General features: G+C 41.0%; 1 protein-coding gene across 2 annotated transcripts; it reads right to left on the bottom strand.

The window, feature by feature from the left end:
* On the bottom strand, positions 1-27,657 carry LOC128024612 (desmoplakin). 2 transcript variants are annotated; one of them, XM_052610730.1, is made up of 24 exons: positions 27,255-27,657; positions 26,575-26,665; positions 26,334-26,455; positions 25,372-25,540; positions 21,542-21,667; positions 21,404-21,463; positions 21,141-21,308; positions 20,661-20,765; positions 20,413-20,508; positions 19,380-19,505; positions 19,064-19,216; positions 17,866-18,020; positions 17,658-17,784; positions 17,368-17,554; positions 11,302-11,549; positions 10,892-11,070; positions 10,129-10,267; positions 8,186-8,379; positions 7,879-8,041; positions 6,961-7,044; positions 6,768-6,875; positions 6,543-6,641; positions 3,348-5,174; positions 1-3,020 (listed from the first exon to the last, which is right to left on the bottom strand). In XM_052610730.1, exons 1-24 carry the CDS (start codon positions 27,494-27,496, stop codon positions 558-560), a joined length of 7,431 nt encoding a protein of 2,476 aa, XP_052466690.1. In that variant the 5' UTR covers positions 27,497-27,657; the 3' UTR covers positions 1-557. The 2 variants fall into 2 exon arrangements, with proteins under 2 accessions (XP_052466690.1, XP_052466691.1); XM_052610731.1 differs by having other exon boundaries at positions 4,677-5,174; positions 27,255-27,654.
* Positions 27,658-27,925: the final 268 nt, after the last annotated feature.

Here is a 27,925-nt window from a genome sequence, read left to right as displayed (position 1 = left end):
TTTATAATTTGATAGTTTTTATTGTTGAAATTTCTCCATATAAACACAGTCAGATCAAATATTCATATTCAAAGCATATATATGTATATATATAAAAAAGTCAGTAGATGTTTCAAATAAAAAAGTACTTGTTTCCTAATCTAGCTTTCAAAGCTATGGATAATGTTGGTGATTAATTGCTTGTACATTTCTTATTTGTAAGTTGTTTTGGACAGAAGTGTCTGCTTAATGAATAAATGCAATGTAAAATGTCAATAAAACATGCAAAGGAAAATGTTATAAAACAATTTCATATACCGGATAAAACCAAATAAGCACGAATGAAAACACTGTTAAATGCCATGATAAATCTAAGATTCCCCCTGTGTAAATAATCAAACATCCAACACATTAATAATCTAAAAGACATCTTAATCACCCAAGAAAATTGACCAGCATTAGTAAAAGTTAATCTCCATTCTGTATCCCAAACCCATACTTATATCCTCGTGAATAGAAAACCATTCTTAAATGTAAATTGTACATACTAAGCATAGTCATTAAAATTAAATGTATTATTAATATGAGATGTAAGTGTTATACACCGAGGAGGTGTAGTCAACGCTGCCTCTGCGTGATCCACTTCTTGACCCTGCTCTGGATCCTGTACGAGAGTTTGGTCCCGAGGACACGTTGTAGGGGCTGCTTATGCCTTTGGAAGACATCGAAGTAGCTTGGAGCATCTTCATGCCATTGTTCTCCTCCACCATGCAGTTATCCATGGCCTCTTTGTAAGAGATTTTAAGTTTGGTTTTAGGACAGGTAAGGTTCTTGATGTAGTTCCTAGTATCTTGTAGCTTCTGTGCCCCTTTGCCATCAAGCCATCCTCTTCGGATGGCCTCCTCAATGGTCACCCGGTGGCCAGTTTCTGGCTCTACGAGACCACCCGTCAGGTACTGGAACTCCAGAAACCTCTGCCCTGCCTCGTAAGGCAGCCATTTCTCCTTTATGGCCTCGGCAGCAGAAAGTTTCCTCTTGGTCTTCACATCTTCAAAACCGGCATAAGCCTTCTGTGCTGGTTTTAGCTTGATGGACATGTCTTCATCAATAAGGCTTTGCTGTACAGCATCCTTCAGAGAGAGTCTCTGGCCAGTAGCAGGATTGACAATCCCTCCTGTGCAAACCTGGGCTTCCAAGAGCCGCTGAGCAGTGATGTTGTCCACTATTCCACGTCGCTGTGCCTCAGGGATGGTTATCTTCTCAAGGGTCTCAGTATCAAAAATGGCTCCCACTGGGCTCTGGTCATCAAAAATATCAGATGCAGGTGAGAGTGTAATGGATACGTTAGAAAAACGTTTGCGGACAGTTGGAGATAATGGAGCCATCGGTGTTGGGCTACTGCAAGAAGCAACATCCTCAGGACTGCTGGTGCAGATGGAAAGCTCAGAACCAGTGCTTTTACTTGTGATCAGACCTGCAAACTCATGGATTGTCATAGTCCCGGCACGGTACTTGTCCAGGGTTTTCTTATCAATAACACCCCTATCTAGGGACTCTTGAATGTCATACTGGGTTCCAGTTTTGCGATCGACAAGAAGTAAACGCTTGTTGCCATCAGATGATTCGATAGTGATCTCCTCCCACTCACACTCTTGTTCCGAAAGCTCCAGGAATGTGTCATAATCAATTAACTCTCGATGGTACGCTTCTCGTACGGTCATCTCTTTGCCGGTGTCAGGGTCAACAATCACCACTCTCCTCTTGCGCAATGTGTTCTTTTGAGACGTCGTTGGCTTTGGCTTCTTCTTGTCCGTCAAAGGCAAAAGGATAAGCCCAGTCTTGGGATCTTTGATGCACCTCTTTTTCAGCTGCAGATATGTGAGGTTTTCATGGGTGTTAGGATCAAAGAAACCTTTGGTGTCATCACCCTCGTAAGCCAAAATCTCGTTCATTTCACGGTCAAAGTAACCTTTCCTGTAAGCCACTTCCACATCAATTCGATGACTTCCTTTAGGATCAATGATGCCACCACTGGCGATCTGAGATTCCAGCAGTCTAATCCCATGACCTTTCTCTATGATCTCTTTCTCAATAGCTTGAAAGAGTGAGATGATCTTTCCTGTTGCAGGATCTTTGTATCCTGTCACAGCCTTCTCAGCAGACAGTAGTTTGTCTTTAAACTCCTTTCCCACAAGGGCTCTCCTCCATGCCTCGTCCACTGTCATGCAGACATTGTTGACTGGATCGATTATGAAACCGGAGGCAGCCTGGGCTTCCAGGAGCTCCAGGGTGGTTCCTCGCCGAAGTAGACCTTCTTTCATGGCCTGGTAAAAGGGCAGGACCCTACCATTGGCCTCATCGTAGATACCAGCGATGCAATCGGAGCCGCCTAGGTACGATCTGAGTCTGTCCTCAATTTCTTTGCCTGTTAGTTGTCCTCGGTTTACTTTATCCAAATCTGCCTGATCAAGCAAGTTGGAGTCTACAAGTTCTGTGAGTGAGACCTCACCACGGAGACCTTTCACTGTAAAACTCTTGCAGCCACCATCAGACACAGTGGTCTGTGCACACCGACAAGTTAAAACTGGACGTTGTTGCAAAATCTTCAATTCCCTTTCCAAAGACTCCTTCTTCATAGTGAGCTCCGAGATCTCCTTGTCTGAATTCTGAAGACGACTCTTGTAGCGTTCTTCCTGACTTCTCAGTTCAGCCGTCAATCTTTGGATCTCACTCTGCAAAGAGGCCCTGTCTCTCTGTACTTTGTCTCTATCTGCCTCACTCTGTCTGATCTGCCCCTCCTTTAACTCATATTGACTTTTCCAGTACTTGAAATCCTTGGTAATTTTATCAATTTCATCCTGGAGACGTTGCTTCTGTTTGATCTCAGATTCCAAGGAAAGTTTGATGCGCCGGAGCTCATCCTCGGAGCGCTGCTGCTTGTCTTTGTCTTGTTGCAACATCTTAAGTTTGACTAGAAGACTGTCTCTCTCTTGGACAATATCTTTGTAGTTGGCATCAGATCGCTGGATAATCATGGATGTCTGTTAACATAAAAGAGAAATGGCGATTTAGTGATGAACTATTTCAGATTATAATTCATTTAGACGATTTAACAAATGAGAGAATTATAGCACCAACACCATATTGATTTGAACGTGGTTAGAATAAAACAAATCAAAATTCTTTTACCAAAGCAAGTATTAAAAAAGCTTTTTGTGATAAGAGTGTAACCATGCAGTGTTATGCAGAAAGTGTGCTTTCAAAGGTATAGCATTATGCAGCAGTTTTATCCAGCAAAGCCATTGTGAAATAACTTAAATTGGTGATGTATTTTTTTTATTCAACTGATGTCGCTCAGAATAAAATACCTCCGTGAACTGCTTTTGGATTTGAGCAATTTCCACCCTTAAATTTTCTCTCTCTTTAGTCAGATCATTGATTAGTTCCTGCAGTTCCAGTGCTCTGTTATTGCTGGTTTGTAACTGGAATTGAATGGCAGACAATCTGGAAGCACTTTCACTCTCGATGGTGCTCAGGCTTCTCTTCACATCATCTCGCTCTAGTTTCATAGTCCTCAGTTCCTCCTCTAGCCGCAGACGCTCTTTGGTGAGATTCTGGGTGAGGCTCTGTAACTTTTCGATCTCGCTGGTGTTCTCATTTAGGATTCGACTCTTGTCTTCTAAAGTCTTGTAAAGTGAATCATTGCGTTGATTGGCTTCACGGACAAGGGCTTGTTCCCGCAGAAGCTGCTGTTGCAAAGCTTTCAATTCGGCATTCACTTTGTTCAGATTCTCTACTGTGATTTTATAGTCCTTCTGGATTCTCTCCAACTCATCTTTCAAACTGCGTAGCTCCTGCTCATTCCTTCGTCCAGAAGAACTTTCCTTTTCTTGATGGACCCGCAGAGTGTTGATGGTAGTGGTGTATTCACGGCAGGTCTGATTAACCTTCTCCAGCTCGGTTTCCATCCTTTTCCTTCTTATGATTTCATCCTGATTACTCCTTTTCTCCTTTTCCAGTTCAGCCTGCAGCTCATTCATCTTTGTCTGCAGTTCACTGATGCGACTCTGCAGCCTGATGGCATTCTGTTCCAACGTGCTCTTTTCGCTTTTCTGTGTCTCCATCTGCCTCTTTATGATGAGTAGTTCTTGCTCAGAGATCTTTAACTTGTTAATGGTCTCGCTGGTTGAAGTGTGCTTGGAGAGTAGTTCAGCCTGGGATTGTCTGAGACTTTGATTCTCAACCTCCAAGGCTTTCCTCCGCCTGGTCTCGTCTTGGAGATTCTGGGTCAACAAGGTAAACTCACGGACCTTTTCCTGAGCAGCCCTGTTGGCCTCAGCCAGGTCCACCCTGTGTCTCGTTTCAGTCTCTTCCTTTTGACGTAATAGGACCTGAATCTGTGACTCCAGTTCCTTCTTGAACCTGCTCCCCTCGGTTGCCGAAGACCTCTGCTGAAGAGCGTCCTCTTCTGCTTTCCTTCGTGCCGTCTCAGCATGGGAGAACGAAAGCTGCAGCTTTCTGAGTTCCTCTTCCAGATCTCTTTTCTCAGAGTTTAACCTATCTAGCTGAAGCCTTACAGTTGTTGATTCCTCCTCCTTCTGCTGTGTTGCCTTGAGCACACTGGTCTTGGTGATGTGGATCTCAGATTCATAAGTTTGTTTTAGGCTATTAATCTCCTGGTTTAACTGTGTTCTTACCTTTGAGGTCTCTAATTCTGCTGCATTGCGCCGGGAGGCCTCATCCTTCAGCTGTAATTGCAGCCGTTCAATCTCCCGCTCTTTTTCTTTGATGGTCCTTTCAAACTGACTTTTGGACAAACTGAGCTCCTCGAGTTCTTTCTGTCTCTTGCGGACAGTGAGCTCATACTCCTCCTGCTGGGTGGTGTATCGGTCCTCAGCCAGCCTCCGTTTGCGTTTCTCTTCCTCGATAAGGAAGGTGAGGCGGGACAGCTCATCTTGTAAGTTCTTCAGCTTACTCTGGGTGCTTTCCAAGCTTTCCTGAGTAGTATTGCATTGTCTAGCCTGGGTTCTCTTGATCTCCTCCAAAGACATAAGCTCTTCTTTGGATTGGGTCAGCTCCAGACGATAGCGGGTAAGACTATCCTCCATTGACTTGTTTTTCTGACTTTGATCTTTGAGGTCATCCTTAAGACGTTTTAATTCTTCCTCCAAAAGGTCAATTTTAGTGTTCCGCATCTAAAAAAAACATATTGAATAGTGTAAGTTAGTGTAACTTACGAGCATAGCAAATCATTGTGCTTACTTTTTGTATTGCACTTGGTATCAGCACTACTAATACTGGCAACACTTTATTTTGATTGTCCCCTTTAGAAATTCTGCTGACTATACAGTAAGTAACTTTGCAACTACAAGTCAACAAGCATTCATTACATTAATAGTGACTGTCTGTTTAATATCTACTTGCACTTTATTTTGATGGTGTCTTGCTTTTGAAAGTGAAAGTGACGTGACATTCAGCCAAGTATGGTGACCCATACTCAGAATTCGTGCTCTGCATTTAACCCATCCGAAGTGAACACACACAGAGCAGTGAACACACACGGAGCAGTGGGCAGCCATTTATGCTGCGGCGCTCGGGGAGCAGTTGGGGGTTCGATGCCTTGCTCAAGGGCACCTAAGTCGTGGTATTGAAGGTGGAGAGAGAACTGTACATGCACTCCCCCCACCCACAATTCCCGCCGGCCCGGGACTCGAACTCACAACCTTTTGATTGGGAGTCCGACTCTCTAACCATTAGGCCACGACTTTGGCATTCTAGTCTTTCTATAGTCTTGAAACAAATTTACTTGAAAATGTAAAGTTAACATTCTACATTATATATTTCAGGCAATCCCAGACAACCATATTGCCTTTTATATTTTTGTGTCATTACAGATACTAATATTATTTTTTTTAATTATTATTCATATTTTACCGAGCGGCAACCTCTAGCTCTCTCTCGTGAAGCCAATAAGGAAGTGACTAAAACTGCAATTCATCGACTGGCCACTTGAGGCTGGCTGCAAAAGGGAGTCATTCCCATAGACTCCCCATGTTAAAATGCCCAAATTTACAGCAGAAAAAAAACATGTTTACAGCCTGGCTCAAAAAATGATTTTGGTCTATTTTGCTAATTTTGCCCTTCATGACAACTGTGAGGGGTTGAATTTTTTTATAACTCATCCGTTTAAATTATATTAAGACTTAAAGTTCTGCATAATTAAGGGCGTGGCCACTTGAGTGACAGGTGGATTGCTGCTGTTGACAATGCCATCACGCTAGGTGGGCGTGGCTTCAGCAATCAGCTTCCGCCTTTTTGCCCATTTTCGATTATCCGGGAGAGTCGTGCGGTGACGCGCTGCCAAGATGGCAACGGCCCGCTCTGCACACTTTAGGCTTCAAAACCGCTATTGAGGAGTCTGTGGGTGACGTCACGGACACTACGTCCATATTTTTTTTACAGTCTATGTATTTTACATTTAAAAAAATTATGTTTTCCTTCTCATGAACCCTGATTTAGAAGTTCGAAAGATATATTCACAACACATCAGACACAACTTTTACCTTTAACTCCTCCATGTTTTTCATCATTTCCCCAAGGAATTTGTAGTAGTCGCTTGAACGTGTCAAGAGCTCTATGTAGCGTGACTGCAGATCTGCCGCCTTTAGAGAAACAGTTATTAGTCAGTGAAGATTGAAAATGTACTCATACACTAAAAATAATATACAGTAAATCATGTCAGCTGTGATGTAAATTAATTTTTCCCCTCTTGGATCTAATATGATTACCTCCTGCCTCAGTTCAGTGGATGGAGACTGCAGCATAGTCCTCTTGATGGGAATGTTGAGCAGTGTCTCCAGTCCTGCGCTGTAGGATGCCAGCTGGAGCTCATAGTCCTGTGAAAAGAGTTATCTGGGAACTGAGCCTTTTGCATCATTTGTATAAACCTGAAATGATCAAATAAAGAAATATGAGACTGACCTTTATGGAGGCAGCACATGTGTCTGCATCTTTGACCACATCCTCTACTTTTTCTTTCTTTCCTTTTATCTCGGAATACAGCGCCTGTTTATTGACAACATATTTTTCTTAATTACATATTTTAACTAAGCTTTACCCAAATCCAAAATCAACTTTCTTAATCAGAATGTATCAGTAAAATTGTACTACTGACGGTTCCATTATTGTATTTCATTACTGAGCGAAGAAGAGCAACAAGAAGCAGAGCTCCCTTAAATTCAGACGAGAAAAGTACTATAGTACAAAAACAATGCATATTACAAAATATGAGATCAAATAGTGGTGTAAAGCATTACATGTCGTTTTGAGAACCTGAGCTTAACTGAGACTTTGAGCATTTAAATGGCTACCGTCAACCTTAATTGAATGCGATATAAAGGTGTTCAGTTTTATTTCTATTTAGGAAAATAAACATGCGATTACTCCCCTCACAAATCAACTGTTTCTTGTTTTTCACTGGCATTTCTCTATTACATCTTTGAGCCTATGTCCAGTAAAAGTCAAATACTGCAGTACTCAAGTACTGAAGTTAAAATCAGATACTTGAAGACTTTTACTGAAGTTGCATTAGAATTGGTGACTGTAATGGAGTCTGTTTAACTGTACAGTATATTTTGAGGTACTCTTAATACCTCTAGCAAAAGATCACAAAAAAACTATCACTGAGGTGAAACTGTTGAAAAAGCTACACCTTTGTACTTTATATAGGCCTTAAGGGTGCATATTAACTCCTTTAAAGTACATGAAATACCTTCTGAAAGGTGATCTTGTCAATGTAATAATTTCATCTGTCTAGGCAAGCACCTCACTAGACTTTATACCAGATTTAATATCATTTGATTAGATGCGAGTATTTTATTGTGAGTGTATTAGACTGACTTTTTGCTGGTTCAGGTGGTCCATCAAACTGTCCAGATTGTTGAATTTAGTAATCTGGAGGGCATCTTGGCGCTGACGTGTTTCCTGAATCCATTTGTTTATCATGGAGTTTGTCTGCTTGTAGTGATTCAGCTGCTTCTCCTGTTTCTCCAGGTCCCATACCCTAAAAACACCAAAGAAAAACTGAATATAACTAATCATGGTGGGGATACTTTCTACATTTTTACAGCACTTGTCATTTTGCATCCTGGAAGTGCAGGAGGAAATACAGTACAAGACCATGTCAGAACATCATATTTTTCCATACCGGCTATCAATCTGCGTCACAATTCTGCGCCAGCGGTCAGTCATCTGTCCAACTTGCTCGGTGTATCTGGACAGGTCAACATCACACTGGTGGAAAGATTTGTCTATTTGACTGTTCCAGTGCACAGCTTTGGAAAGCTCAGACTCCATAGCCTTCAAAACACCTTTCTTCTGCTCCAGCTCTGCTTTCATGGTCTGCATGGCACAAGACATCACAATCAAACAGAATAAATATCAGACACGCTCAATCATTCTGAGTTGGAAATCACAATGAGCCAGTTCTGGACAAATCAATTCAGATTTTTTTGTGGCAACTGTGCTTAAACAGGCTTCATTCACCCCTAGGGAAACATATTTACACTGACTGAATAACAGTGAGACACTTCTTCAAGTCTTGGTCTTGACTAAGACTTAAATGAGCTGGTCTCGACTATAACACTGACTGTCCCTTTAAGGCTGCAACTTGATAAAACGTGAAAAAAATGAAGGGGTCTGAATATTTTCTTATTGTACTGTATTATAAATATTTGTTTTAGCTTATTATTTAATGTATGCTTGAATAATCTCCTAATTCAGTCAGAAATGACTGAAAACAGTTTAGAATCTTAAGAGGCATTTTACAAAAACATTTTTTTATATACAAAACCCGCCATTTATTGTATATTGGAAACAATAATCTTAAGTAAAATCTGAATAATAAAACTCAAAATATTCAAAATTATCTCAACTACACACACTAGTGCTATTTTAGTATCACTGAGATATTATTGTAGTTTCTATTATTATTTTGAATCAGTTTTCTTTTTATGTTTTCATTTTAGTTTTAATAATTGTGTGTGTTTTCGTCATTTGTCATTAGTAGTTATTTAGTAATTTATTTACAGAGAAATAAAAAAAATATTATTATTTTTTTTCTTTTTTCTAGTTATTTTAGTACATTAAGTTAAACTAAATTAAAGATAGAAATTTTGCAACTGGTTAAAATTAATTAATTCACTCAACTCAAACGAGATGCATTAAGACCTGGGGGGTGAAAACTTTTGAACATGATGAAGATGGCCAAATTTGTCTTATTTTGTTGAAATATAATTTTTTCCATTTAGTTCTGCCCTTCGTAAGCAACAGAAGATACTTGTATGTTTCCCGGTACACAAATTAAGTACAATTTACCTTGATCTTCAAATTCCAAAAGTTTTCACCCCCCAGCTCTTAATGCATCTCGTTTCCTTCTGGAGCATCAGTGAATGTTTCAATCTTTTTTAATAGTTGTGTTTGAGTCCCTCAAATGTCCTCAGTGTGAAAAGATGTGTCTCAAAATCATAAAGTCACTGCTGGAAAGGGTTCAAATATGCAAAGATGCTGGAAAACTGAAGAATCTGCAGGAGCTTAAAGATTTTTCTGAAGAACGCTGCTCAGTTTAACTGTTCAGAACAAACAAGGGACTCATGCACAACCATCACAAAACAGAAAGACAGTCGAGGATCATCAGGTAACAGAACACAGTACTAAGAACCAAGGGTTCCCAACTTTTGAGTGGGGTTATTTTAATAATTTCAGCAATTCTTTTGTCTTGTGGACTAAATGTTAATATCTTTTATGTACATTATCTTACTCAGGACAGTACTAAATAAAAAATAACATGCATTTAGTATGATCTCTCTTATTTTTTGAAAATTACTCATATTTTCACAGATTCTGCAAGGGGTGCCCAAACTTTCGATCGCCACTGTATATATATATATATTTAGTTTTTTTTTTTTTTTGTTAACGTTATTTTAAAGCATTTCAAGTCATTTTTTAATGGTTTTAATTTTAGTTGAGTTTTAGTTTCACACACACACACACACAAAAACACACACATTATGTACCTGGTTCGAAAAAAAGAAGAGGATAAATGTTTATATTAAAAGTTTAGATATTTAAACTCATAAATATGAAGTTTACCTTAAGAGTCATGTGGTACTTTTCCACTTCGTTCAGATCGAGAGAAGTCGTCTCTTTTTCTGTCAGACGAGCCTCATGGACTTTAACGACGTCCTCAGCCTGCAGGAGATGCTGGAGCAGAGCCTGAAGAGCAGAGAGCCTGGAAACACACACACACACACATCCCCATGAACACACTGTCAGAAGATCACTGCCAATTCATTCTCATACTAATACCCTCTTCTGTTTATTCACACAGCAGGGGCAAAAAACATTTGACTCTTTTACCAATGCTAATCCTAACCCTAACCAATGCTATACTCACCATAGACCTAACAGTGTCTACACCTTCTAATGAAGCCTCTGGAGATGAATCCAAATTATGATAAGGTGCTTTATATTTCCAACACGCTCTGATTGGTTGACCAATCATAATAGACTGGGCCGGCTGACCAATCAGAGCAGACGTTTTCAGAAAGGCGGGCTTATGTCCAATATGAGAAAAATAATGTTTTCTGATCTTTAAAGAATGCAAAAGTATTCCTACAGACCCCAGAAATAAGCGTATGAACTTGTTAATGAGCATATTATGTGCACTATAACCAAAATCCAACCCCTGGACCTAATCCATTCCAACATGCATTTTGGGAACAGCAATATGGGAGTATAATGGAACTCTGTGTGACTCATGTGTCTCATTTCAGACACTTCAGCAGGTTTAGGAAGAGAGACCGAATTCATAACAATCAACACAAATAATAAATGCAGTTTAAAGAGTTCTTGCCTCTGGATATATGCGGTGGAGATGCCTTTCAGGCTGCCCAGCTTCTGGTTGATGAGGTCCAGTTCAGAGCGCAGGTAGCGGGTCTGTTCTGCGTTCGTGCTTCCTTCCAGCTCTCTCAAGATCTTCTCTCTCAGACGCAGATACTCGTCCTGGATCGAGTCCAGATCCCGATGTACACCCTGAAAACACCACACATTTACAGAACTCATCTGTATCGAGAGATTGTCAAGATGAGGTGAAAACACAAACTGTATTTAATCACAGTCCCTTTGATTCAAAAACACCAGCGCTATGAACAGATTGCGGTTTAATCTAATACACAATCCATCAAAGCTGCCATAATATATATGAGTAAGCAATGCAGCAATCTGATATATGATCAATGCATCACAGCGTAGACAGTGATGTACCTGCAGCAGCACGAGTCTTTGGGAGCACTCCTGTACGCCGTTCTCCGTCAGGGGCACGTGGAGGTGCTGGCTCAAGCCCGTCTCCGCCACCTCCACCCTGCGTCTGAGAGCGCTCAGATCCGTCATGAAGCTCATGTTCATCCCTGAGTTCACCTGCTTCCCATTGATTACCACCTGCTTCCCATCGATTACCACCTGCTTCCCATCGATCTCCTCCTTCTTCACCTCTGTTTTTTTTCCACCCTCCCCTAGAAGACAAAGAAAGCAAAAACACAAAAGTTAGGTTGGTTCTTCTGTAAAACAGTAAATGAAGAACGCTGTCCTAAAGCAGGACTTGGACAGCTTTAAACCTTAATCTCTAATCAAACATTTCTGTAATCGTTTATCAAGTGTTTCTAAATGGAGCTGAAAGCAGAATAGAGGCTCTTTATGCTGAGATATGTCCGGTCTCTATTTTAATTCTTGTTTAAAAGAACATCAATAGTTTTAGTACCTAATATTATTGACTTTTAGGTGCCAATTTGCCTGTACCACTGTTATACTATTAGAGTCTGTATTAATATTTAGAATCTATATTATATTTTATAATTATATTATTATAATTTTATATTTACATTCTAATAATTTTTTATATATTTATAATTTATTATCATTTTTCTAAATATATATTTTGCATTTCATTTTAATTTTAATTCATTTTGTTGTGTTTTTGTCATTTTTAGTAGTTTTTATGTCTATGTGTGTGTGTGTGTGTGTGTGTGTATTATTTATTTCAATAAATTAATGTTTTTTTTATGGTTTTAATTTTACTTTCAATTTTTGTTAATTATAATAACCCAGGTCTGAACTAAGAAAACGTCTCAGGTTACAAATGTAACCTTGGTTCCCTGAGAACAGGGAACGAGACAATACATCATCGACGCTATGGGGAACGAAATACCAACGCCGCCATGCTAAAGGGAGTGCATGCCCAATGGCAGTGACAACTGTCAGAACCAGCAATTCAATGAACGCTAGAACCACCCACCCTCAGGTCACACAGGGCTGTCAGTGACAGCACACCCTACGGTCATAGCCCAAGCTATATGATACCACAGAAAACCTCCATAAACATAGTTTAGTGAAAGGTCTACCTGGGCCTGCTCAAGGGCCTAGGACCACAACTTCAACTTCTTAGAAGGGGTCCCTTCTAGGGAATGTGGCTAGGGAACCCGAGGGAACCCCAGCCAGTCACTATTCAGGGGAATGTACCACCTGAAATGCCACCAGGCAGGCCTGACCTGGTGTCACTACATAAGACACTACAGACTGGCCACTTCCTGTCTGTCCGAAGACAGACCCTCTGGACACTTGCCTTTAGGAAGGCATCCAGCCCGAGGAACTGCGGAGCAGGCAGTGAACCACTCGGCCAGGATCTCAGAGACGGGATATCCTGGAGAGTATGACTCAGCATAGTGCTTTACAACCCTTGCCAGCGAGGGGAGTTTCTCTACTCGATCCACGGATCTACCCAGTGTTTGTTTTTCAAAAACACTGAGGAGGCCTGTGAGGGCCTAAGGACTGATCTAACTGGGAGGCCTAATGAGAGGCCTACAACCGACTGACCAGACTCAGGAGACCACATACTCACATTGACCCTCAGTGAGGGGAGCATAAGATCTAGCTGGTAGGCAACCAGGCTGTAGCAGGATAAAGAGGTTCCAGGAGGGAACCCGTTGCAGAGAATAAAAACTTGAGCCGAGCCAGGGCGCAAGCTCACCTTCGGTAGCTGCCTGATAAGGACTGCTAAACTGAAAGTAAGCGGCCACTAGCTTACAAAACGCAGCATCACCGTGAAACTACTCCCAGGGAGAACTGGAGAGGCCTACTACCTGACAACCGCAGTATGTGGGAGCTCACCTTCGGAGAGGCCTGGTGAAGCCTACTACCTGATAACAACAATATGTGGGAGTTCACCTACAGAGAGGCCTAAAGAGGCCTACTACCTGTTACCAGATAACCACCTTAAGTGGAAACTGAAAGTCATTTGGAACTCAACTCCAGGGAGGCCTAGTGAGGCCTACTACCTGACAACCACAGTATGTGGGAGCTCAACTTCAGGGAGGCCTAGTGAGGCCTACTACCTGATAAACACAGTGCAGGAAAGCATACTTTCAGGGAGGCCTGGAGAGGCCTACTACCTGAAAACCATAGCTGATAGTGAGCCAGACTGGCAGTCCAGTTGACTGTCTTTGGGGCTTTGCCTTCAGGGAGGCCTTATGAGGCCTACTACCTGACAGTTCAAAGAAGCGGAAATTCAACTTCAGGGAGGCCTGTGGGGCCTGCCACCTAGTAACCACAGTATGTGGGATTAAACCCTCAGGGAGGCCTAGTAAAGCCTACTAACTGATCACCACAAAATGTGGGAGCCCACCTTCAGGGAGGCCTGAAGAGGCCTACTACCTGAAACAGTCTAATCAGCTGGATGTAACTGCTGCTGGGGAGTCGCCTAACAGGGAGGCCTGGTCGAGCCTACTAGCTGATAACAAGTCTATTCTGCTACTTTAATGTACACTGCTGGAACCATACTATTAAAAAACTTTTCCTATATTTTTATCCTAGTGTATGTTCCACAATGTTGTGACCCACCTCCGAGGAGGCCTGTTAAGGCTAATTGGCAATGAGCCTTCTGCCCGAACTACCAGGGCCAACCACCGAAGGTGAGCTGGCCTAGGAGCCCTATTGGGGGCTATTCAGTCAAGGAGGCCTGCTGGGGACTACTACCAAACCGTGCAGCCTTCGCGGCAGAAAGCTGTTGCTACAGCATCCTGGTACCTAATCACATTGCCAGAGGCAGTGTACTCAGCAAATAGCAATACCCTTATAGCACGGGACTACAACATACGCCATTCTGCCTAGTGGAGGCCCCATTAGGGGCCTACCTACTAAATGCATAGGCGTCAGCCCATGGCAATGTTCTGGCTTCAAAGGGAGCGGAGTTTAAAAACCGGAATGAAATGTAGTTTAGAACTCAACCGGAGCCATCGTGGTGTGAGGAAGATAAATACAGAGGCGAGAATGGACTACTCAAAACTACCCTGAGTTAGCGGGGGAGTAACAACCATATGCCCCTGCAATGTTAGACAGGGAACGGGCCTGCAAGTGGCTCCAAGGGTTACAGGGATTTGTCCTGCACCCAGCCTAGGTGAGCTGGGGGGCTAAATTGCAAGCCAACCCACTTCTACCCATCGGTTGAGCGACTGGCTCAACGGGCTGAGTGGAGCCAGCTCTAGAGGCCCAAACATCTCTGTTCGGCAGGGTCTGACAAACTGTCGTTTCGCAGAGCGAAAGATGGCTTAACCCTGCCAGACTGATCCTACCTCAGCTACCACCCTGCATTACTCTATCACCCCTGAATGCAGAGAAAGGGGCGGGCCTTGGCCAACAACTCCCATTTAAGGGAGGAGGCTGAAATCTAGGGGAGGAAGCCTAAAACATAATGAATGTGGCAGCTATACTTAGCAACACACCTCCAACACCCCTAGCATAGCCTAGGCCAGCTACAGAGGCGGCCCGGATGAGGGCCGACCTACAAGCATAGATCTACCTGAGGGCTCGGAGGAGCTACAGCCTACTTGATTGAGAGGCTGTGAAACACTCAACCTACTGAAACCCTACAGAGCTCAGGGGAGCGAGTACTCAGGATACCAATGTCACAAACCGATAGGCAGGACATCTATCTGAAGATCTATCTGAAGCACCAGCGTCAGTCTAAACCTAAAGCAAAAAAGGTTTTTTTTTTTTTTTTTTTTAGGAAGACCAACTGCTCTACCCCTGGGTAGCTAATAGCCCTGAGGCTAAACAGAAATGAGCGGTGGCCCACCACGCATAAAAATGTTATGACAGGAAGGCCATCACATACTCAGCACAGAAGCCAAATCTTCTTTGAGCTTCTTCCTAATTCGTTCTAGCCACCAACACCATACTTTAATTGCTCCTCTAAGAATGACCCCCCCTAGGTCTATACAGGGAACAAGGTCTGTAGAGAAATACAATCAGTGTTAGTTATACACACATAATTTTACAAACCAAAAAGTTCACCTGCGGCGTGCGGAGTGAAGACTCGCCAGAGACTTCTCAATAAATCTGGGGTCCACCACTTTTACATGCCTAAAAGAGGCGCTCACATCAACCAGTTGCTACGGCGGGCCATCAGAACATAGTTCTCATCATAAGGCCCATCCCCAGGGCTGGTGTAACGTAAACGCCTGGGGAGTCAAGAAGAGGGAGAGGGCTGGTAGAAAAGGCCCTCTAGGGTGATCAAACCCTACTTCCGCTGAGCGTTGCAGCGCTTGTGCTGAATGACCTCCCTTAAGTCCCTCTTTTTGCGGGAGGCTTGCCTCCTCTGTGTCCTACTCCTCCATGGAGGGGGGGCACGAGAGGCGACACTAGACCTCTTGTCCTGTCTACGGTCCTCAGACCAAGACGGACCCTGTCCTCCCACCTGCCTGGGCTGGGGCCTGGATCTCAGCGGTATACAGGTCTTAAATGCGGCTGAGCATGGTATGAAGGGCAGCATCAGCCTGACCTGCTGTCGTGTACGCTCTGCCATTCAAGCAAGCCATGGTTTTAAGGGGCTTGGATGGCAGAGTCGGAGCTTTTAGTGTTGACACCCGCCCAGGAACGAGATAGTTCGCAAACGTCTCGTCAACGGGCGGCATCGACACATAACCGTACTCACCGGTCCCCTCAACATCAGCGAAGTTACCCCGCTGATGTCGATGAATACGGGCAGAGTACGGTTTCTTCCATGCCCTCTCGATCTCTGAATGGAGATCAGGAAGGAATGGAAGGCTCTGCTGAGCTGGTGGTCTATGTTCAGGGAGAAACCGATCATCCAAACGACCGCGAACGATCTCTCCCTGAGCGCGCTGCCATGGCAACTGAAGTTTGTCAGTGGCGCGCTCCATAACTTCCACCAACTCTGCGTACACGAGTCAGGATGGCTGACGAGGTTGAGGATCTAAAACATCCTCCTCAGCCATCTCTTGCCCGGCCTTAAGAGCACTCGCTGCAGTATTAGTAAGAGAAAAGTCTCCGTCATCTACCTGCAGCTCACTCTCGTCAGCCGATGACGCGTCCGAAAGGTTAACGCCCCTCTCGAGACTGTCAGCGAGCTCCATCTGGGAGCCCCATGAAGCGCATCGCCGCTCTGCCTCGGCACGAGCGGGACCCGATCCGCGTGGACCAGACGCTGAACTCTCTTCCCTCGAGAAGAGAGCCCGACGAGAGCTCTCATAGGCGTCATAGGAAAACGCTCACAATTTGCACAGGACGCTCCCTCAAGAGCATCCTGTGCGTGCTCTTCACCCAAACAGTACACACACATCTCGTGAGTGTCACCCGGTGACAATTATCTTGGGCACGGGTCAGCACATTTCACAAAACTTTTAGGACTTGCCTTAGATGTGCGTTTCATTTTCGCTGTAAGCAGACGTTTAAATCAGACAAAACAGTCCCTGAAGACGAAAAGGATATTGTCATGGTTTCAAGGCACCCTTTTTATATCCAGGTTGCACGCTCATCATTCAAGCTGATGATTCACGGCTGTCGCCGGTCAGCATGATTGCTGTGAGTTGATATTTGATTTCAGACACCTGTCACACCTGAGGCGTTCCCCATAGCGTCGATGACGTATTGTCGAAGTTCCCTTCGAAAGGGAAATACACATTTGTATGATCCAAAGGTTTTTATGCAAAGTTCTGCTAAAGTTCAGTGAAGTTTAACACTGAGTGTCATTTCCATGCATTCAGCTTCAGTTTGCAGATTCAGTAATGCAGATAAATAATAAATCATGTCAATTGATAATTTGTATTAAGTGAAATTATTATTTCAGGAGACTGACAATTGTATAGAAAATAGGGAATCAACGAAGACTCTTAGCATAATGTTTTGATGGTAAATCAGAGATCAAACTCTTCTACAGACCCAATCTGTGGATTAATACATCTAAATCATTAAAGTATCTCTTGATATTCCGTGCAACACTACATTCATGTGTACTGATTATGAAGTGATGTGTCTTACTGTAGTTGGGCAGCTGGATCACCAGCTGGTCATAATGAGACTGAGCTCCAGCGTACTGCATCTCCATCTTTCTCTTTTCCTCATCACTAAACATCTCCGAGCCGAGGCTGTTGCGCATGAACTCCTGGTAGTGGAGCTCCAGGTTCTTGATGATGCTGCGATACTCTTCAGGACGCATGCGTGAGAGCTAAAACAGACGGGGAACGAGAAGCACAAAACGATTTAAGGGATGCAAAAAGCATATTAGCATGAATGGCATTGAGTGAAAGACGCTTCCGATCGACTCGTACCATTGAGAGCGTGAGGGAGTTGATGTATTGGATGTCCTTCATGCAGTACTGCCAGGAGATCAGACTCTTGATGTTGATGTACAGCTGACTCCAGATGGACATGATGGCTTCAAAGTACTGCTCGTTCCTGTCGAGCAGTCGATCAGTTCATCAGAGCATGCCTTCACTAGGACACTACCGTCTGTGTGCATGTGTGTTTGTGTCGTACTTGTTTGCCAGACTGATGCTCAGAGGGTTGGGAGGTGGGATGAGAAGACACACCGATGGGATGAGCATCTCCAGTCCTCCGGGTCCAGTCACCTGCCACTTACTGCGCTGAGAGTTGTCTTTCAGGATACCTTCGTTGTCTTTCAGGATGCCCTTCTGTAACGACCAATCTGCGTTTCAGTGTCTCATAGCGTTTTACAGAAATACATCCTGCTTCTGGAGAATGTAGTTCTAGCTTTAAATCACACCTGAGACAAGTAACCTAAGTGCTTGAGAGTGTTTGGTACATTACAAGAGAGAGAATTGCATTTACATTTACAAATGACCAACACGATAAAGAGATGCATCCTTACATGAGAAGAGAAACCAAATCGTCTAGAACCTAATTTAGCAAATCCTCCTATTTGGTAAGTAAATGCATTGGCTAAAACAGTGTTTTGTGTGTCCTCCGTTTGGTGTCTGATGAGAAATAGCTTGTTTACAATGACAAGTGAAATCATTTACAGTGTATTTAATCTTAGTAATGCAAAGTCTTTAAAATTACACGTTATGTTTTATTACTAGTGCCGTCTTTTCACAATTAATCGCGATTATTCGCATCCAAAATAAAAGTTTAGATAATATATGTGTGTGTACTTTGTATATTTATTATGTACATGCAAATACACACACATGCATGTATATATATATAAAAAAGATAAGTTACATTTATATAGTAAATATATTTAGATTAATTTATGAATGTAAATATAAACAGGTAAATGTTTTCAAAATATATGCTGTGTGTGTGTGTGTGTGTGTGTGTGTGTGTGTGTGTGTTTGAGTGTGTGTGTGTGTATGTTTATATATACACATGGTAAATATACACAACACACACACACACATTATGTAAACAAAAACAGTTTTGCTGATTATAAATCAACACTGCAATGGCACATTAATATAGAAATCAACTGATTAACGGTCATGCTGTAACATACTTGTAAATAATATTTGTAATCTATTACTGAACAATTTTTATTTTATCTTTAAAGACATTATGTAACTTAAAAGTGAGGCTAGTTGTGCACCGATGGGAGATCTGTTAAATAGACATCTCTCAGTTTCCCGCCCTAGCTGTACGATCAAACTAACATGCTCGGGTCCCTCTGAATCACACTTCACTGTTTATCAAAGAAAATAAAGAGGATACCACTGACCTGGTCCTGTTTGAAGTCACACAGGGCTTTGACGATGACCGGGCCGCTGCTCTTCTCCTCGGGGTTACGAGGCTTCAGACACACGATGCTCTTGGACTTACTGACCAGCGTCTGAACCTGCCTCCTACTCTCCGTGATCCTGTCTTTCTCTTTCTACACACACACACACAGGCACAGTTCTTTAAAAAATCAATGGGAACATTTTCTGTGCACACAGTGATTTGCAAAGTCATACACACACAAGAAACGCTATTATAGGACGCCATATGCTACATATTAGTGGATTTAGCTCTACAGGTGTGTGGTTTTGTCTCACCTCCAGGTTTTTGAGCATTTCTGTCAGATTCTCCAGAGGTGTGTTCCTGTCACAGCTGAACTTCTTCCGGATGCTCTCGTGGTCTTTCTGCAGTCTGACGTTCGTCTCATTGGCCTCCTTGAAGAACTACAAAAGAATAATAACACAAATTGAACTTACTCTCCTCCATCTCCAAACCCATATGAATGTGTTTCATTGCATAGAACACAAAAAGAGAAATTTTGAACAAAGGACTGGTTGCCCTTTTCCATGCAATTACAATAAAAGAGAACTGGGGCTTTCAAATTACAGACACAAAATCACCATCTACTGTAAGTATCATAAAATAATCCATATGCTTTGTGCACTATATATTCCAAGTCCTCTGAAGCCAAATTATTTTTGTAAATAATTAAGCCTTTTTTGCTGCACCTTTAAAACTAAATAAATCATTTGTCTTTAATCTTCAGTTATGCTTTCTAAAAATTGTTAACTCTTGCTTAGAACAAAACGGACCAATATATAAATCCCTTAAATTCATTTTAACACTTTTAGCAAAAAAATGACTTATTGTATCATTAAAAAATGCATTACTTGAAAAAAAATATATATATATATTTTCAGCAAGTTGCCAGCAACATTTCTCATTTTAATTTGGTTTAGCTTGATGTACTAAAATAAACTAAAACTGAAACAAAATTAATATTATAATTTATAAAATTAATATGAAATTAAATTAATGCATGCATGTATTAAACAAATGCCAAAAGCATAACAAAATTACTATATTTTACTATACTTTAAATATATATTTTGCATTTAATTTTAATTTTAGTTCATTTTGTTGTGTTTTTGTCATTTTTAGTAGTTTTTATGTGTGTGTGTGTGTGTGTGGTATATATATATATATATTTTTTTTTTTTTTTTTTTTTTGAGAATTGCTTACTCTTCCTTAGAGCAATACAGTTCATTTATATCATCTCCACAAGAAACAGCATCAGATCCCTCAGCAGTAGCCCAAGCAAAGATCCCTTTAAATACACCAAACCCTTACTTGGCTGTAAGCAGCGTTCTCCTTCAGGTGAACGTGGATGCACTTGGTGATCTGCAGTAACCAGCTCCACTGGGTTTGCAGTGTGTCCATATAAGCCTGAAAGAACCAGACAAAAGATCATGTTAGGATCTCCAATGCAACAATGTCAGTTACTGTAAAAAGCAGCATTAATGAGAGAGTTTTCACAGCCACTGGTTTGTCACTGATCTTGTCACTGTTGTGAGTTGAGCGTGAAGATGTTTCCTCACCTGTATCTTATCAGACGCTGGGTGTTGGCTCCTCAGGAGGGTGTCCACCTTCGTCTTCAGTTTATTCAGCTCTTTCTCTTTCTCTTCCAGATCACTCATCAGTTTCTGAAAACAAGGATGTGTTTTATAAGCTAAAGTCATCAGGCATTTGCATGACAGGAAATTACAGTCTAGCAGATTCTGAATCTGATTCTAATGAGTCGCCAATGTATTTTTTTCCATATCTTTGTATTTCATCCCCATTCTAGCTTGTGTAATAACTGCATATTTTCCTTTAAATTTGGTATTGTGTTCTAAAAAATATTGAGTCTCTGGTAAATTAATAAATGTATAAAAATAAATAAATGTGGTTTACAAAAGGATAGATTCTCAGTTCTTTCGAGACATCGTATCATTTAAAAACATGCATTGTAAAATCAGCATTTGCGATCGTGTGCATTGGTGTGTATCAGTTCCCGACGGTCGTGCGTGTGTCCTCACCGAGTAGCTCTCTTGTTTTTGTGGGATGTAGCTGTCGATGTTTTTGTCGCCCCAGTCGAACACCAGCTCCTCTTCCTCTCGGTCGTTGACCCACATGATGGCTCTGGAGATCTCCTCGATGATGTTCTGCAGGTCTCGCAGCTGAGACGCTCGCGCATGAGACATTTTCTACACGGAGAGAAGAAGAAAAGATCAGAACGAGAGAACGCACGCTACTCTGAGGAAGATCAAAATGTGAAATAAGAGATGTTGTATTAGCTGACCTGTAAACTCTCCCATTCTTGTTCCAGAGAGTGGAGTCCGGCCTTTTCTCTGCTCTGCGTCTGAAGCAGAAAGACTCTGTCAGTACATCTTTACCTCACTTAACATGTGTGCACACAGCTGGCTTTGAGAGCACATACCAGCTCGTCCCGTGCCCGGTCCACCTCCTGGCTCCTCTGGATTGAACTTTGAAACCTGTTGTGATTGAGGATCTGTTGGCTGATGGCCTCTGTATCTTCACCGAAGGGAGCGGTCTCAATCAGTCTCTGTAACACACAAACACCAGCACTGATTTACAGTCTTCTGGAGCGTCGCCTCACTGTGATTATCATCTATTTCTGAAATATCACATTCGTTTCATCATACGAGCACGTGGTCAGAACGGCAGATTACAGTGTTCTCTGTTAGTTAACCACAGTGAACCTAACCTGCTCCAGAGGGTGTGACACCACTATAAAATTATAAAGCACTGATATGACAATTTAATTGTCAACTAAAATCTCTCAACACCTCTCCCTTTTTTTCTTTTTTTTTTTGCAACACGATCATTTCTATTTAATTAAATATAATTAACAGAACATCTGTCTGTTGTTCCAAAGACTCTTATTTCGATCGATATTTTGTGGCAGTTTGCACGTTTTCTGTCCTAAATAGTATTCAGTATTAAAATCAGCGTCCCAAATCGTATATGTTGAAATGAGCATCCTAAATATATGAGAAAAAATATATATTTTAACCTTTTAACAGCTAATATTACGCACAAATCAGAATTCGGTTCAGAACTACAAACACATATATAAAAAGTGTTTAAAAACTACAAACATGGCAGACGTGTGACGAGCAACAGTTAAATACAGAGGCTTAGATAAAAGACTTTGAGCCTTTTTTTTAAAGATGTAAATTATAATATATATTGTGTAAAGCTGTAGGTTGCAATATGTGCTATGAAATCACAGTTAAACAAAAACTGATAACAGTCAATGTCTGTTTGTATCTATTTGTAAATGATGCACTTTGAAGCTTGCCATTGAATCACAATGTTTCTGAAAGCATGTAGATGTTTTAACAAAGTTAAGAATCAGTGTGATTTATGACCTCTAGGTGGCAGTGCTTATCATCTCCGTCAGCTGTCGACTAAAGTGTCTCTTTCTTCTTATATAATGTCTGGGGGTTCAGATCAGGATCCAGAAGAGGACCGTGCTGTTGTTTTGCTGACTATAGAGTTATTTGAAGTATTCGTCTTGCGGAGCTCCAAACCACTTCAAACCAGACACACCCCAGTCACTCTCACTGCTTTTGTCTTGGTTTCTTTTGCTCCAGCCTCTCCCTGTTTCTTCACCCCCTCCTTCCTGCTCGGGGCGAAACTATGTGTGCTCTGTCTAACCCACGCTGAACTGTGTAGGGTGTGTGTGTGTGTGTGTGTGTGTGTGAATAGAATGTGCAGGTAGAATGTGCTCAAAAGGAAGAGTGCTCAATATCTCTATGGGATCATTTAAAAGTTTGAAAATATAACTTATCGCCATCATTTTAAATGAATTTTAACATACATATTTAAATAAAAAAATACATAACTTGAACATCTCTGCTTCCAAACACTAGAATATGGGACTTTTAATCTATCTTCTCATTACACTGCAAAATTATATTTTTGGCCTGTTTTCCAGTGCTAATGTCTTAAGATATTTAAATCAAGACAACATGTTTACTTGAGAAGCAAAATGGCATAAGATAAGTCTCGTTTTGTATGATTTAAACAAGAACAAATATCTGCCAAGTATCTGCCAATTAAACTAATTAATGAAAGCAAGATTTCATACCCCACTGAGAGATATTTGCTGCTGCTTGCAGTTTTTAAGTCTTCATTTTACTTGTGCATCTCACGCAAATGTATCTTGATTTAAGGATGTTTGGATTTTAGTGTAGGAAAACAAAAATACTGAGGACGAGACATTCATTATTTGCAAATGCATGCAACTTTATGAGTTTAAGACTTTCTGCTCTGATTTATGAGTTTTAAAGGGTTACTTCACCCAAAAATTTAAATTACCCCATAAATTATTGTATATGACTTTCTGCTTTCAGATGGATCCAGTCGGAGTTATATAAAAAATCGTCATCTTTCAATCTCTATCGTTGCACTCATGCATCAGTCCAAAAGAAGTGAAATAAAAAGTGCCCATCCATGTCCATGAAATGTCTTTTTTTTTATGGATGGACACTTTTTATTTCACTTCTTTTGGACTGATGCATGCAGCACCTACTGTGTGGCATCAAATAGCTTGAAAGATCAAAGACAATTTTTAATATACAGTAACTCCGATTGGATTCGTCTGAAAGAAGAAAGTCCCATACACATCACATGACTTGAAGGTGAGTAATTTATGGGATAATTATCATTTTTGGGTTTGAACTAACCCTTTAAGGCCTTAATTTGTGAAAGGGTGAATCAAGACATATAAAGACCTGCAGAAACCCTGTCTTGCATTTCCTGCCACTCGTCTTTTTTCGAGGAAAAGAGCTGAAGCAGGCGGCTGACACCGGGTGTGTCTCCTACTCTGGGTGTGGACACTCACACAAGTAACAACAAGTTCCCCTCTAATACAGGGAGTCTGATACACTCCTCTTTTTTTCTTTTTTGGAAATGCATCAGATCTCAGTGGGTCCTAATGTCAGATAAGCCTGAATCACTGAACCAGTCTGGACTTGAGCTGTGTGAGTCATTTCCAGTAAAGTGCTGTCGTTATGGGCTGTACGGTCTCTCAGCAGGGTGAGAAATCACAATCTTCTGCTATTTTCCAGACAGCTCAGGACACAAACTGGGCAACGGATTTGCTTTGTTAGTTCACCAAAAGAGAAGCTCCAGTGAAAGCTCTACGCTTTGAGCCAAGACTGAACACAGAAAATAGTTCACACTTACACTGGAAGTTCATCAGCCAAATATAAAACAGATTATATCAGTAGAGCATGACTTCTCTTTACCAGGAATTTTCCTTCAGTGTAAATACAGTCATTATTCACCCAAATCCTCATCCTCAAGATCTTCCAAACATCCAAACACGAGTAGCTGTTGGAAGTCAACGGGGAGCAGAAACTGGTCACCCACATTCTTCAAAATATCTACTATTGTGTTCAACAGAACAATGCAATTCATCCAGCTTTGGAGGGTGACTAAATGATAGCGGATTGAATTTTCATTTTTTTGGGTGAACTATGCGTCTACGTCCAACAACTGAGAGTAAAGTATGACAAATAAGACTAGTAACACATCAGTCAAACATCGCTAAATAAACAAGCAAAGCACACAGTACTGCTGATGTCTAAAAATAGCTGACAAATGTTGCCATTCCAGGTCAAAAAAGTTTCCCATAAAGACTACACTCATGTTAAGGTTGGTCATGCGAATTGCTGCATTGCTTTCAGAAGAAGAAAAAAAGGTACAAAAGTTCTCACTGTGATGGTAACCTTTCAAAAGGTACTTATGTGTCCAATTTGCATACTAATATGTGCACTTCGGGCACTCACATGTCATATTTAGTACTTTTGAGGTACTAAAATACACCCTTGAGCAGTAAATGTCATTCAAAAGTGTACCACAATGACAGCTTTTGTACCTTTTTTCTGAGACTGCTCTGACTAACAACAAGCTGTCTGGTTTGAAAATTACTTATAGGGCTAATACATCTCTCGTAATAAAATAAGCTTCTTTGTGTCCTTTTTTGCAAAAAAAATTGTGCATTATGAGAATTAGATTGTCTTGAATACATTAGAGGTTATAGATCATTAGATGCACCTCATCTTACAGTTACTGTTAAACTGCTTAATAAGTTACTTGTTAGTTAAATTGTTGTTTTTAGAAGTGATATGGATTGAAAGTTTTTTTCTCACATGCATTTATTTATCCAAAGAATGGCTCACACATTATAGCTTTGAACAGACAAATGTGTGTTTAAACTGTGGCACAAAGACAGACCTTTTTCTGGTTGATCCATCCCATTGCCTCCTGATAGCTCTTGCTGGGGTCCTCCCATGTGTTCACCTCTGACCCGATCACCCGGTTACCTCCATAAGCGCCCCTCCTGATAGTGGTGCCCGTGATGGAGCTACGAATTTCTGAGTGAAAGGCGTGGCATTCGTCCAAACTGAAAGACAGATCCAGGATCAGACGCTTTGCTTTGGATTTATATTACTCTTCTTTTTTTTAATGAGGAATATCTGGGTTTTCAACAACTGCCATTTTACATCCCATTAGCTGATCTGTATTAGAACTAAGAGAGTTCAACGTTTATTATCATCGTGAATAGTTGACGTGACGCTGCTGCAGTACTTTTTATTAATATTTTGAATTTGTTATAATTTTTATATTATATATTTCATTTTGATTGAAGTTAAAGTTTTTGTTTATTTTTTTATTTGATTTTTATTTCAGTTTCGGGTTTTTTACTTGATACAGTACTTTTTTACTTGCATTGACAACTAGTTTAAATAAAATAATTTTAAGGATTTTTATGTTTTATTTCATTTAAAGTTTAAAGTATTTTTTAAAGTTTAATTTTAGTTAACTACATAACCCTGATTTACTCTTTCTATACCAGCAGACTTTTTAAAAAGTGATTTTTTGCAATAATTTTTAAATAAAATGTTACTTTAACTAACATACTAAAGCACATGCAACAATTATAATTTTGACCATAGTGTTATTTGATAAAACATTTATGTTGATATTGAAGATACTCAACTGCAGTTTTATCATTATATGTAATAAATGTGTAATTAGAAATAAAGAAGTTTATGGTCCACCAATTGCTTATACAACATACTCCTGATAACTAATACTTCACTCATAGAGGGCTGGGCTGTGTGCTAAAGTGTGTTTCAGGTGACAGCACACTAGGCAGGTTCCATTTATTTACATGACAACACACAATCACACACCTGCGGAGCACCATGTCGTTGGGATGACCAGCATTGGCTAAGTCCATGGCATACTTATTCATCTGCTCTATCAGAGACGCTGCTGCGTTCATGTTCTTGTCCACTTCAGCTGCTGGTCCCATCTGCAGAACCATGACAGAAAGAACCATGGAATTCACATGAAAGGAGTAAAAATCACTGTGTGTGTGTGTGTGTGTGACACATGCATTAAATGTTGTCAAAGTGTGTGAATGACACTTACATTCTCTAGGATGGTCTGTGCTCGGTTCAGACAGGTCATACAATCGTTGTGAAGCATCTGAGCTCTTTTCTGAATACTCATGGAAGACATGCTACAAAAAAAAGACAAAATCAATAAATAAAAACACAGAAAATCACAGTAGATAATTAATTATTTAAAGTATTTTAAAGCAAACAAACTTTTCATGTTTTGTTGAATAGAATTAGCCACCATTCAGTTAAAAGACAGATCTGAACATATTGTCAAGCAGGAATAATAATTGATATGTTGTGTATAATAACAAACAAGCCAGGTTACATTTTGAATGTCCCATAATTGTAATGCATGCATTTACATGCAAAGTTCACATGCACAAAACATTTATGAAAGCACTGTTAGATATGTGACCACATAACAAAAAATACACAACAAATGTATGCAAAGTCCATATGCACAATGGCAATGTTTGGCCCTGCCTATTTTTATTGTTAAAACATTCGGGTGTTTTTTCTAGATGGATCTCTTTCAGTTATAAACATTCTTTCGGATGCTCCACTCATACATATAATAAAAATATAAAAATGTTGCCTTGAAGTAAGTATAGCTATTCGATGAACGTAAAATTCTACAGCATAGATAAGTTTTTCAATGCATACTTTAGTAACAACAAAACTCTTGATGTTTCATTAATGGAATCTCACCTCTGTCCCCCTCCTCCTCCTCCTCCTCCTCCTCCTCCTTTTGAGTTTCTGGAGAATGTCTGTGTAATGTTCTGCGCGTAGCCATCATTGAACTCAGACTGGTATCCGTTTCCACCCGTGAAGTACGATACACCGGGACCGGGCTCATTCCGGGGTAAGCTGTAGCCCATGGTCAGATCGGTCCGGGAGTTGGATCTGCGGCCCATCTGGTGCAGTCTGGTCTGAGATCCGTACAAACTCATCTCTGGAGAAGAGTGCAGCACCAATACAACGAACCAGCAAAGAAAGCGCAAGGGAAGTTCCTAAAGTCCTGCTGTTCTCCTCTACTCGTGAAGCGCGTCTTTGCCCGTCGGTGAGTGCGCAGATACTGGCCGCTGCGCTCGGGGTAGTTCCGGTTTTGCCGTTAGACCACACCTGCACCGCCTCCCGTCAGCCCGAGGACAGGCTTCCCACGAGGCGCGGCATCAGTCACATTAGTCACTTTCCAACGGAATTCGTTCATACGTTTCAAATCCTCCCCAAAAAAAAAAACATTTTTTTGAACACGATACTTGAATATCAGCCAACAAGCTGCACATACTTTCTATCACAAGCTTAAGGATGTCCTGTGATTTTTATGTATTTGTTTATCTATCTATCTACCTACCTATTTTTAATATTTATTGTTATTA

Source organism: Carassius gibelio, chromosome A2, assembly GCF_023724105.1.
Source record: "Carassius gibelio isolate Cgi1373 ecotype wild population from Czech Republic chromosome A2, carGib1.2-hapl.c, whole genome shotgun sequence".
NCBI lineage: Eukaryota > Metazoa > Chordata > Actinopteri > Cypriniformes > Cyprinidae > Carassius > Carassius gibelio.
Note: the sequence above shows the minus strand (reverse complement) of the source record. Positions and strands in the feature narration are given on the sequence as shown.